The sequence below is a fragment of the Solanum tuberosum genome, unplaced genomic scaffold (genome assembly GCF_000226075.1).
Source record: "Solanum tuberosum cultivar DM 1-3 516 R44 unplaced genomic scaffold, SolTub_3.0 scf00415, whole genome shotgun sequence".
Taxonomy (NCBI): domain Eukaryota; kingdom Viridiplantae; phylum Streptophyta; class Magnoliopsida; order Solanales; family Solanaceae; genus Solanum; species Solanum tuberosum.
Window position 1 is genome coordinate 84,556 of NW_006239349.1, and position 11,958 is coordinate 96,513.

Sequence of the window (11,958 nt, forward strand, 5' to 3'; positions counted from 1 at the left end):
GCTGCAGTCTTTTATTCCGACCAGCAACCTTCAGATCGTGTTTCCCGATTAACTAACTGTTGGATCGGGCTGAAATTTGTACTAAGTGTTCCTGACATCTTGGTGGTTGATTTGAACGGTGGAGATCGGATTCGGAAGTCAGCAAGATCCTGTTTTAGGTCCCGAACAGCAGCTGAGTTTGGGTGGTGTTTCTTTCTATTTATCTTTTGTTGGTGTAGCTATTGTTTGTTCTCTTTTGGCACTTGGTGTAGCCATTAGAAGAATAATTGTAACCCTCTTATTGTTATAGTGAAGCAATTCGGATCTTGTCGATCCCGTGGTGGTTACCTTCGTTTTGAAGGATTTTTCCACGTTAAACTTGGTGTTCTTTATTTTAGATTTTTGTTTTCATCTTTTTCGTCACAACAGTTTTTATATATATATTCGAGTGTGTATAAGGTAAATTTTATTATAGTGAGAAATAAGGCTAACAACACATGAGAAGTAAATCATCAGCTAGGCTCTAGTAACGATCTTGAACGAGAAATCATGTAAATGATTTTAAATTTAACACCTCCATTTAAGAGATTACATGTTCAACCAATTCGATAGATAAATTGTTTTATTTATATTTAATGAGAATACTAAGATGATATATAGCTACATTTTTTTAACTTTAATATTAATTTAAGTTGAATAATCTTTTTTAATCTTAGCTTGTTAGAAGGGTTGAGAGGTCACTGTTCCTAATAGTCAGTCAAATAAACTTTTTAGTTATTGTATTCAATATTTTAAATTCTTGCTTCTAATTCCACAGAATCTAAGTCAACTATCATAATGAAAAATTTAATTCAAATATGCCACTCTATTTTTATTATTTTTTAAAATAAACTATGTTTATAAACTATTTGGAATAAAGAAATATATTCCATTCATCATTAATCGTGTAAGTTACAAAAACAATACAAGGGTATGCAAGTGTCACTAATAATGCTAACAGTCATTTGTTTATAAATAACGAAATATTAGGATTTTCTTTATTTTTTTATAATTGTGTTAGTTCAAGGTGCACATTTATTAATGCTTATTGACCTAAAATAAAATAATAGCGTACCCTTTAATTTATCTAATTAAGTATTCAAAGATTTTAATATAGTTCCATTTATTTCTCCAAGAAAAACAAAAAAAAAAGAGAAACTAATGAAAACATCAATTAAAATAGAATCAAATTTAGGGCAGAATCTATTTTGTAAAAATCAAAGATGTACATTTCAGAATTCACAAGCTTATTAAAACTAAAAATGAAAAATTAGTTTCTTACTTATAACATCAGAAACAAAATTCTCAATTAATAATACTCTAAAATAACGCTCACATAGCCTTTTGCATCCCTTCTTTTGAATTATGTTCTTATTACCACAGTGAGCTAAATTTCATATTTAAAAGTAGTTGGATTAATTTATTTTTTTAAAACAATTTTAGCCCACTAAATTTTTAGAAAATTTAAGGTTAATACAAGATTTGGTGATTATAAGTGCTCTGATTTGGGAAACTATATAAGCAAAGAAACCTGTCATCTTAAGATTGAAGAAATGAAAAGGTTATATTTATTACTTAACATTTACACATAGATAGAAGGAAAAATTATATTAATTTGCCTAATAAAACCAAGTCCAAGATTTTCTAATTCACAATTATCCTTTTTTTTCTTCCAAAATGGTAATCCTATTTGGCAATTCATGTATATATCACCCTCCACAAATTACATTTATTTTACTAACAACAATTAAAAGCTAAAACTTTACTTTCAAAAGGATAAAATACTCCAACAGATTGTTAGGAAAAAATATTTATATAAGGTACTCTAATGATAAAATTGTTGAAAGAATTATAAAAGACAAATAATATCAACGTAGATAAATGCATACTCTTGCGGTATACTAATATATTCTGTAGAAATACATCAACGTAGCTATCACATTTCACTTTCTCGAAAAATAATTTAACTCACTTTTAAAGCTAAATTAAATTAAATTAATTCAATTCAATATTTTAAAATTAAAATTTAAAAATATCTAAAAAATATTGTAAATTTTTAATTTTTTTAAATATTAATAGTTAATACGATAAAAAGTTATACTCACTCCATTTCATATTAATTGAATTGTTGAGACATTTTTCATTTTTTAAATTAACTTAATTGTTCAATTTTTAAGACTACTTTTAGAATGTTTTTCCAATTTTACCCTTCATTAGTTAGTACTGGAATTAGTTATTAATTAATGTTTAGTTATTTTAATCATAATTTTGATAATAACTAATAATAAGGGTAAAAATGAAAAGTTAAAGCCTAATTTATATTTTAATCTTTTTTTTTTAGAGGGTGTGAAACACTTCAACAATTCAATTAACATGAAATAGCTTACGGTATTTGATCAAAGTTTACGAAAAGAAAATTATGATAACTATTTTGGAACGGAGGGACAGTAATATTCTTCCTCTTTCCCAAGAATCATAATAAATCAAAATATAAATATGTTTAATATATCAGTTGGGAAATTCAGCAGTTGCCATCTTGGTAGTTGCTCTGACTCCTTCCACCACCTTCCACCCACCCCCCACCCCACCCCCTCTTTCGTTTCTTCTACGTCAAGAAGTACAATTCAAAAAGAAGAAGATTACACACAAAAACTCCAAAAAGTCTCCTCTGTTCTCAGTCTTCTCTGGACACTTTCTTGATTTTTGCCCCCTTATGTAATCCATCTGTTTCTTTCTCCTCTTTACACCTCTTCAAACTTTTTGTCTATACATATTCTGAGCAACCCCAAACACACAAATTGTACCAATAGTAAATATGCTTGTACCTTTACACCTTCCTTCAAACATGGGTGCTCTGTTTTTCCAAGTTCTACTTTTTTCCTTGATAGTATCGAATGTTGATGCAAGGTTTATAGTTGAGAAGAACAGTATTAGTGTTCTGTCTCCTTATTCATTGCACTCCAAACATGATGCCTCTATTGGTAATTTTGGTGTTCCTGATTATGGTGGTTCTTTAGTTGGAACTGTTGTTTATCCTAGCAAAGGTGCTAATGGCTGCGCTGAATTTGATGGAGATAAACCCTTCAAGTCTAAGGCTCATCGTCCTAATATCCTTCTTCTTGATCGTGGAGGTAATTTTATTTTAATTTGGAAAACTAAAAGATCAAATTTTTGGGTGATTTAAAGTTTTGATTTTTGATTTGATGTAATGTTGTCTCTGTATCTAATCATATTCTGCTAGAGGTTTCTTCATTTCCCATGGCTCTAACATCGAGAGACCGAATCAGAATTTAAAGTTTATGAGTTTTGAATTCTATGATATCAACAACAAGTATTAGTAATTAATTTTTCCTTGATTACAAATACAGAGTTTAAATTCTAAATCTTAGAGGTTATTGCTGATATTTGAGTATCTATTGGAGTTAAAAGGAACTAAATTATATTTCTAATTAAGTTGAAGAAAGTTACATTTCTTTTAGGTTTTGTTTCTAAGAGACTTATGAGTTATTTGACTGTTTCTTGGAGTTGAAGGAGGTTTCTGAATCTATTTCTTTAGTTGAGCAGCCACTATCAACTATACGGATATTCGTTTTTCTATGCAGAATTTACTAGAAAGTTTGACGTATTAGATAAAGCTATATGTTTATAATAATTATGTAAACAATTTTTTTTTTCCAGACTGCTATTTTGCATTGAAGGTATGGAATGGGCAACAAGCTGGAGCAGCTGCAGTTCTAGTTGCTGATAGTATAGATGAGGCTCTTATAACTATGGATTCTCCTGAAGAAAGTACGGATGCAAATGGATACATCGAGAAGATTGGTATCCCGTCAGCATTGATTGAAAAGTCCTTTGGTGATACATTGAAAGAAGCTCTTAAGAAGGGAGAGGAAGTTGTGATTAAAATGGATTGGACGGAGTCAATGCCTCACCCTGATCAGCGAGTTGAGTATGAGCTGTGGACTAATAGTAACGATGAGTGTGGAGTTCGTTGTGATGAGCAGATGAATTTCATCAAGAACTTCAAAGGACATGCTCAGATACTTGAAAAGGACGGTTATACTATGTTCACGCCTCATTATATTACTTGGTACTGTCCTGAAGCTTTCATTCTTAGCAGCCAGTGCAAATCTCAGTGCATAAATCACGGGAGATATTGCGCTCCTGATCCTGAGCAGGACTTTGGGGAGGGGTACCAAGGGAAGGACGTTGTCTTTGAGAACTTGAGGCAGCTTTGCGTGCATAGAGTCGCAAATGAGAGTAGCCGTTCTTGGGTTTGGTGGGACTATGTGACGGATTTTCATATTAGATGTTCAATGAAGCAAAAGCGATACAGCAAAGAATGTGCTGAGGAGGTCATGAAATCGCTTGGTATCTCCCTTTCGAGTAATCTTTTTTTGGTCACTATTGATTATTTATACTGTTCACGGTAGTTACTCTTTGAGTTTTTATTCGATTCATCAGATCTACCGGTTGACAAGATAAAGAAATGCATGGGCGATCCAGAGGCTAATGTAGAAAATGATGTGTTAAAGACTGAGCAAGACCTCCAGGTATCTTCATTTCTGAAAATCTCTAATCATTTCATAATTTGTAACATGATTGACCATTTTGTGATTTTTGCAGATATAAATATCTGTGTTATCACGAACACGTTACATATAAACATAACTTTTTCCTTTGGTTCCCTTGATAGGTGGGCCGAGGACCTCGTGGTGATGTGACAATCTTACCGACAATGGTCATCAATGATGTTCAATATCGAGGTATGATGTAGATGTAGAAAAATAAGATCCTATGTAGACTAACTAATTGCTTATATTTGTTGCTATTTTATCGATAAATCTTCAAGGGGATATAATATTCTCCGCGGATCACTCTTTTTGAGTACTCAAGTTCTTTTTTACTGTTTCTTTAAGGAAAATTGGAGAGGACTGCTGTTTTGAAAGCCATATGTGCTGGATTTAAGGAAACAACTGAACCTTCGATATGTTTAAGTGGAGGTTTGACACCATTCCCTTCTTCATGATCTTGACTACAAGACATTGCATAAAATTGAATGAGTTAGCTAATTGTTGCTTATTATCAATGAACAATAGATCTTGAAACAAACCAATGCCTAGAAAGGAATGGTGGCTGTTGGCGAGATCCTAAATCAAACATAACTGCCTGCAAGGTATGGCAAATAATGCTCTCTGAAACCTTTATAAAATTATCGTCTTCCTTCGTGGAAAACTATTGTGGTATATATAACAACCTTTTGCATATGAGCCTCATGCTTGTGTTGTTCTACTTGTTTTAAAGGATACATTTAGAGGAAGAGTTTGTGAGTGCCCTTTGGTGAATGGCGTTCAGTATAAAGGAGATGGATACACATCTTGTGAAGGTAAGGAAGTGTTGCTTCTTGTTCTTTAGTTATACATCCGTTAATTGACAATTGGCTTTTCGAGTTGCTAGTCGCTCCTGAACATTGGAAGACTTAAATATTTCCCCCCCCCTCTAACTGGCTTGCAATCGATTGACAGCCATTGGACCTGGAAGGTGTACGGTAAACAATGGAGGATGCTGGTCAGAAACCAGAAATGGGCAAACATATTCAGCATGTTCAGTTCAGTAAAATCAATACTTTCTTTAACTGTATTTAGTCAAAGATTAAACGATTTTATGTGCTTAAATCTGGTTTAACGCAAAGCAGGAGGGTGAACTATCAGGCTGTAAGTGTCCGTATGGTTTTAAAGGAGATGGCCATAAATGTGAAGGTATGTAACATTCTTGTAGATCCTTTTACGATACTAATATTTTCTCGTGTTTGGTAAGTACTGATTCAAATGTCGTTCCTTTCAACAACAAAAAAATCAGATGTAGATGAATGCAAGGAAGGAATTGTTTGTCAGTGTGATGGCTGCAGCTGTAAGGACACATGGGGCGGATTCGAGTGTAAGTGCAAAGGGAATCAACTGTACATAATGGAGCATGATACTTGTATAGGTAAGAAACAGTTGATTCAGCACTAATAACAAATTGTTCAAAATTTAACCATAAACGGCTGCCTCGGTGAAAACTTGCATTTTGCGAAGATGCAAAGCATCGATTTCACGATAATAATCTTTCATGACATAACAAGATGAACTTACAATATTACTTTGTTCCTTAATTGTACAGAAAGACACTCATCAAAGATCGGACGGGTCCTTATGTTCTCTTTCCTAGCCATTGCAGTGGGGGCTGGTTTAGCTGGTTACACCTTTTACAAGTATAGACTTCGGGTAAGCATATCGAGTAGTTATTAGAGTCTTTATTCTTTCACAATAATGTATTGTCAAATAGTCATACTTATGCTACTACAACAACAATTATGCCTCAATTCCAAGTTACTTAGGGTAGGCCGTATGAATCTTTAATATCATAAATCTTCTGTTTGGGAACAGTCTGCCTTATGCTAACTATTGGTAAATTTTTATAGTCATACATGGACTCGGAGATTATGGCCATCATGTCACAATACATGCCTCTCGACAACCACAATCAGAATCAGGTTGTCCATCATGAAGCTGAACCTCTACGACAGAGCTCAGTATGATGAGTATTGCCTGGTGCTAACGTACGATTTCCCATCCTTCTCTTGGATAGAAGATGAAGAACAGAGTCATATTTAGAGGAAAACTACAATGAGATACCTGATGCTGGTTTGCCAACTCTCTAGTCCATAAAGAACTGGCTTTTTCCATTTGTGTATAATAGAGTTTTGAGATGTAAATGCAGGATTCATTTGTGTTAAAAGGACATATAGAACAAAATACACTTGCGAAGGCAACCCATGGCTTTTTACATTATTCAGCAATCGCATCCTTCTTGATTATAATATATAACTTGGCAAAAATAGGATCTTTTGCGTCAATTTCACTCAATAAAGAATGAATTGTACTTGTAAGAGTATTTTCACATACAGTGGCATTCTTGCTTTTATTCGGATTTAATGTCATGAATATTGAAAAAGATTTAGTTAACACTTGTTCGAGGCATAATGACTAAACGTCTTCCTCTACCAACTAACTGATAGAAAAATCCTTACACAAGTTATAAGTAAAGGCATGAGCTCACCCATCTCTCAATAAATGAATCTAACCAAGGAACCCCTTCCCCGATCACCCAAATGAAGTACGTATTCACTATCTTCGACTTTTATCTTTACTCTTCTACTTTTACGACCCCTCTAGTCCCTTCTCACTAGATCATACATAATCAAATAGTTGAAAGTAAGGAGCACTCTACTACAAGCACAAGTTGACTATACACACATGAAGCTGCAACCAATCACTTCTATGGATGTGCAAAATAGAAACACATGGCGAGAACATGATCCCATAGAAAGCAGCTTCTTTAAAGTATGTCGATCACATTCCTAGCTGTAAAATGTCACTAGTACTGTCATCATCAGTTGAAAGTGCAGTTAAGATAATTGGACCCCATAAAAATGGGGTGGATCAAGCTACAAACAGGACAAAAGCACAAGCATATATAAGCTACCAAACCGATTCCCTTAAGAATCATTAACAAATTAAAACTACTGGCGGCACATTAATTATCTGCCAGAACATAATCATCAATCTGCAACCTCCTCCAAAAGCCCGGACAAACTGCAAAAAGGGAATTGAATCTTTGATGTCAGCCAACAGGTTCTCACCAAACAATAAAACGAACACACCAATGAAAAGAGCAAAAACAATACCTGCTTTTACTACCAAGATAGAACCTCACAACACAACTGACCAATACATCATACATCACAGCCTCTAACAGGGGTAAAGCTGTGTTGATAAAATAAAGGCATCAGAGAAACCTTAGCCACTTTCTCCATACAGCAGACTACACAAAAACAAATGAAAAGAATGAAGCTACATAGGACTTGAACAAAGGGGGCTCAAGTGCCCCAAAAACGCACCACATAAGAGGCAGGCGTGCTTGGGACAAGCATCTCCAAATCACGACACACACATCTTCTACAGAAATAGGTCCTAAATCCACAGAAGAGTTTGAAATATTAATTGCCAAGGAAAGCCTCTAAAATTGTAAGGAATGTTTGCCAAGAAGACATCAGAAAAGTTCTAATCCCAAAATGGCCTTGGACTCAAAAGATACAACAAAATAACAACTGAGCTCTAGTTAGAGGGTGGAGCAACTGCACATGTTAAGACGCACAAATTAGTAACATAAACATAACCCACAGTCGTTGCATCTTATAGGAATAGAACTAGTACTTCCTGTTGTCGTCATGGATAATCACCAACATGCCAAAATCTGTAGTAGATACCCACAACCATCAGCTTGAAAGATAAAGTTGATTAAATTGCAGAAAGAAAATCTAGAAGTACAAGACCAATATAATCTCCAAAATAACATGAAAGAAGAATGGAGAATTCTTTAAATTCATAACAAGGATTAGGATGCCGAATAGTTGCAAAATAAACCTTTGAAAGCCATGTCAAATAACTCCTCATTCATCTCTTTCTCCCACCACGTTCTCTCAGAGAGAGACTGAATGTTTCTCCAGAAGCAACATTATAGTATGCAAGAGACAAGTTGTCCTTGAGAAAACCAGCCTTTCCACTCAGCTTTTGTTTGTTCGCAGGAAGCTGGATCTCCCCAGATATCTTCTCTTTCAGACTGGCAATGGTTTCAGACAGAGATAGCACAGTGATTTCCAGAACTTGTCCTTTGAGATTCCCTTCATCGGTATTCGGCACAGATACATTGATCCTTGCAGGTCCCTGCAATATAACCCAGCAGGAAATAAGATTTCCATGGATGTAAGAAAACATCAGACAGACAATTATGTAAAATAGTTCTTTTAAAGCTATCCTTACCGAATGCTGAGCCAAAAACTGGTCTTCAGGAATGAGAACAGACTCATCAAGCTTTTGCCTCTTCGGCTCCGGCTCTTCAGGGAGAGGAGGAGCTTCTTCTGGTGGAGGAGGTGGCGGCATTCCTTGGGGCATAGGAGGAGGCGGGACCATAGACATTCCGGGCTGGGACATCGGGTGGGGAACAAAGGGCCGAGGTGCTCCCATAGGTGTAAACTGTGATCCAGGAGGTGGTGGAATAGGAAGGGTATGCGAACTCATAGCCATTGATGGAGGCATTGGGGGACGATTGACCATGAGGTTTTGCTGACCTTGTAGTTGTAGCATGGGAGGAGGTGGGGGCCGAACCTGAGGAATCATGTTAACCATAGGAGGTTGAGGTGGAGGCGGAGCAGCACCAGCAATGGTTGGTGTGGAATACTGGAATGTATTAGGAGGCCTAGGAATATTCAGCGCAAGCCCAGGAGGTGGAGGTAGTGGCCTAACAGAAGGAAGACCGGGTCTGGGAGGTGGAGGAGCCTGTGGACCAGGAAGGTTTCTTACATCATTTGCAGCATCATTCTGATCCTCTGCATTGTTCTGAGACATTGCCTGGCTTGCAGTGCGGCCAATGCTACCTGTGTGACCATCCCATATGACCTGCTTCGGCTCTTCTATTTTTTTCTCAATCTCAGCCTTGACCGCATTTGAAACTTCTTCTTCTGTAGTACCAAATATATCTGGACGAGTTCGTGCAAGCCCAACAATGTTCCTAGAGATCTCATCATCTTGCGCAAGAGTCGTTTCCTTAATCTTCGCAAACATCCTGTCCTTCTGTTCCTTGTACTTCGGATCAATGAGAGAGATCCTCATATGTTCAGACATCTCACTAATAGGTATTAACTCACCAGTTATAGGAGAGACAACATACTTAGTTGGGTCCCTTTCTGCCGGGATTCTCTCTTCAGGCCTCTTCCAGTTCTTCACAATCCGCATTGGTGGATCATTTTCTTCGGAAATTGCCATTGTTTCAGCACTCTTGACACCACCATTCCCTTCAAGAGTCGCAGCTCGCATACCTTCTTCAACTAGCTGCACCTCTTCTTCATCCATCTCCATTTCCACCTCCTTTCCAGGCTCAACATATTCCTCTTCCTCCAATGTAGGCATCTTGCTCCTCCTTATAACCTCCTCAAGGGTCATAGGTGGAGGTAAATCCTGATCCTCATCATCAGCAAAATCTATCGTCTCAACAACAACAAAATCATGCCAATCAATCATAGCCATCTGCACCCTCTCCTGTTCTATCTCATCTTCAGCTTTCTGTCTAGCCTGCTCCTGTGATCTTTCCCATTCCAACCGATGCAGACAACGCTCTAGGACTGTTGTCATGTCAGCAGCACTCTTCTGCAGCTTATTCGTCAAGCCTTTAGGAGGCATCAGAACTTTTGAATACGCATCCGCAAGTGAAGTGAAAAACATGAACATGCTGTGAGTAGGCTTTAGAAAATGAAATTGGGGATTATTCATCTCTCTGCTTGTCAACCCTGTTAAGAAAGACTTCCCATTTCTGGCCACAAATTGTGATGTAAGCTTTATGATATCCATTTCTTCACCTGTGATCCCTTCAGGGAGTCGAACAGTATATTGCTCTGCCTCAGGTGGCTCAAGAACCTTTCTGACAGGTCTAAATTGAGCTGACGGGTCAGGTTTTGCAGTTGCCTCAGCACCATCAGCGGTAGAAGGAGCAGGGGTTCCTTCTTTGTCTTCTGGCTGCTCTCCAGAACCCTGATTATGTGCGCGAGCTTCAGCCAAACGGTGCTGATAATAGGCATGGTAAGGATCAGAAGCATTCAGGAAGTTGAATTTTGCATTGCCAGCGTTATTTAGAACAATCCTCTTCTCAAATTCCGGACCATTCTTTGCCACAAACTGCGAAGTCTTGTCAACAATACTCCTAATATCTGGAGGGGGATAAATAATACCAATAGTTCTCGTATGTGTTGCAACAGATGTTGGAACCTTGTCCTTATTGTTTTCCTCTTCATTCTCTTCCATCTTAACATCATTTGGTTCCTCTACCACCTGAGCTAGAGGTGTTGGTCCCAGATTCCCATCCAACGGGGGTGCCGGAAGGGGCAATATTGGTGTAATGCCTAACATTTCTATTCCTGCAAGTTGCAGCATATTCCATTTTGAAAAAACCAATCATTCAGCTCTGGCAGATAGCCTTGAGCACAAATAACTGAAATAATAAAAAATAAAAAAGAACCCCAAATAAATGTTTCTATCTTCATTTTTTTTTCCCTCAGGCAAACCCAATCAACATGCTCCCCACTTCAGTTTTATTCAAGCAATTGGAATCCAGAAAACTACTTATACCTTTAACTTATTCAAGCAAGAAAGCCCAATAATATGCTGATAGTTTCGTTTCGTTTCATCTCATTCTCATCTCAAATGAGCAAAGACAGGGAAATTAACTTAAACAGTACATTAGTAGTCCGCCCAAAAAAGTAGCCAACAGATGTATAATATGTGTACATTAATTGTATAATATATGCTGAGCAGACAATTGTGTTTATTTGTCATAAACAACCTAACCAACCTTAACGCACCAAAAAAAAAGCGAAAAATAACACAATTCCATATTACAGGAAGCAAACGAAAAGAAATTTACCTGATTAAACAAGCTGGTAATGAAAAATCAATAAATGGAGTACCCAACCAAATCCCTCTCTGTTCAAAAACGGCCGGAAATTTCTGTCCGATTGGATAATTACCGTCGACGAGAGATTTTTGCAGAGAAACGAAGAGAAGCGGGAGCTTGAGATTCTAAAGTAGATGAACCTTCTCGCCGACTATACATGACCCGGATTCGTATAAGGCCCAATGTTAAGATTTATGGGCTGTGGCCCATATTTTCAGCCCAACATCATTTAAGGCCCAATCTCTAACAATCAATGTATGATGTTTGAAGTAGTGATTCCATCTTTAATTTCCAATATGAAAAGTGTGTTTAAAATCAAGTGAATTAGTATAATTTACATAAATCTCAAAGTGTTAAGAGTTAATTATATTATAATCCTGCTCTTTTCCAAAT

General features: G+C 36.6%; 2 protein-coding genes across 5 annotated transcripts; one reads left to right on the forward strand and one right to left on the reverse strand.

Annotated features, from left to right (window-relative positions):
• Positions 1-2,583: 2,583 nt before the first annotated feature.
• On the forward strand, positions 2,584-6,962 carry LOC102591192 (vacuolar-sorting receptor 6-like). The gene is made up of 12 exons (XM_006363101.2): positions 2,584-3,149; positions 3,697-4,389; positions 4,483-4,571; positions 4,715-4,784; positions 4,938-5,021; positions 5,118-5,194; positions 5,323-5,404; positions 5,544-5,626; positions 5,714-5,777; positions 5,878-6,006; positions 6,181-6,284; positions 6,482-6,962. Exons 1-12 carry the CDS (start codon positions 2,834-2,836, stop codon positions 6,596-6,598), a joined length of 1,908 nt encoding a protein of 635 aa, XP_006363163.1. The 5' UTR covers positions 2,584-2,833; the 3' UTR covers positions 6,599-6,962.
• A 416-nt stretch (positions 6,963-7,378) lies between these two features.
• Positions 7,379-11,696, reverse strand: LOC102591518 (probable splicing factor 3A subunit 1). Of its 4 annotated transcripts, none has more exons than XM_006363105.2 (6): positions 11,536-11,696; positions 8,883-11,029; positions 8,487-8,786; positions 7,961-8,033; positions 7,748-7,826; positions 7,379-7,655 (listed from the first exon to the last, which is right to left on the reverse strand). In XM_006363105.2, exons 2-3 carry the CDS (start codon positions 11,019-11,021, stop codon positions 8,517-8,519), a joined length of 2,409 nt encoding a protein of 802 aa, XP_006363167.1. In that variant the 5' UTR covers positions 11,022-11,029; positions 11,536-11,696; the 3' UTR covers positions 7,379-7,655; positions 7,748-7,826; positions 7,961-8,033; positions 8,487-8,516. The 4 variants fall into 4 exon arrangements, with proteins under 4 accessions (XP_006363167.1, XP_006363166.1, XP_006363165.1 ...); XM_006363104.2 differs by having other exon boundaries at positions 7,961-8,316; XM_006363103.2 differs by lacking the exon at positions 7,961-8,033 and having other exon boundaries at positions 7,748-7,884.
• Positions 11,697-11,958: the final 262 nt, after the last annotated feature.

Coding starts and splice junctions, on each gene's coding strand:
- LOC102591192 (XM_006363101.2), top strand. CDS start 2,834: ATGCTTGTACCTTTACACCTTCCTTCAAACATGGGTGCTCTGTTTTTC. Junction 4,572..4,714: donor AGACTGAGCAAGACCTCCAG/GTATCTTCATTT, acceptor TTCCCTTGATAG/GTGGGCCGAGGACCTCGTGG. Junction 4,785..4,937: donor CAATGATGTTCAATATCGAG/GTATGATGTAGA, acceptor TGTTTCTTTAAG/GAAAATTGGAGAGGACTGCT.
- LOC102591518 (XM_006363103.2), bottom strand. CDS start 11,021: ATGTTAGGCATTACACCAATATTGCCCCTTCCGGCACCCCCGTTGGAT. Junction 8,787..8,882: donor AGTTTTTGGCTCAGCATTCG/GTAAGGATAGCT, acceptor GTTATATTGCAG/GGACCTGCAAGGATCAATGT.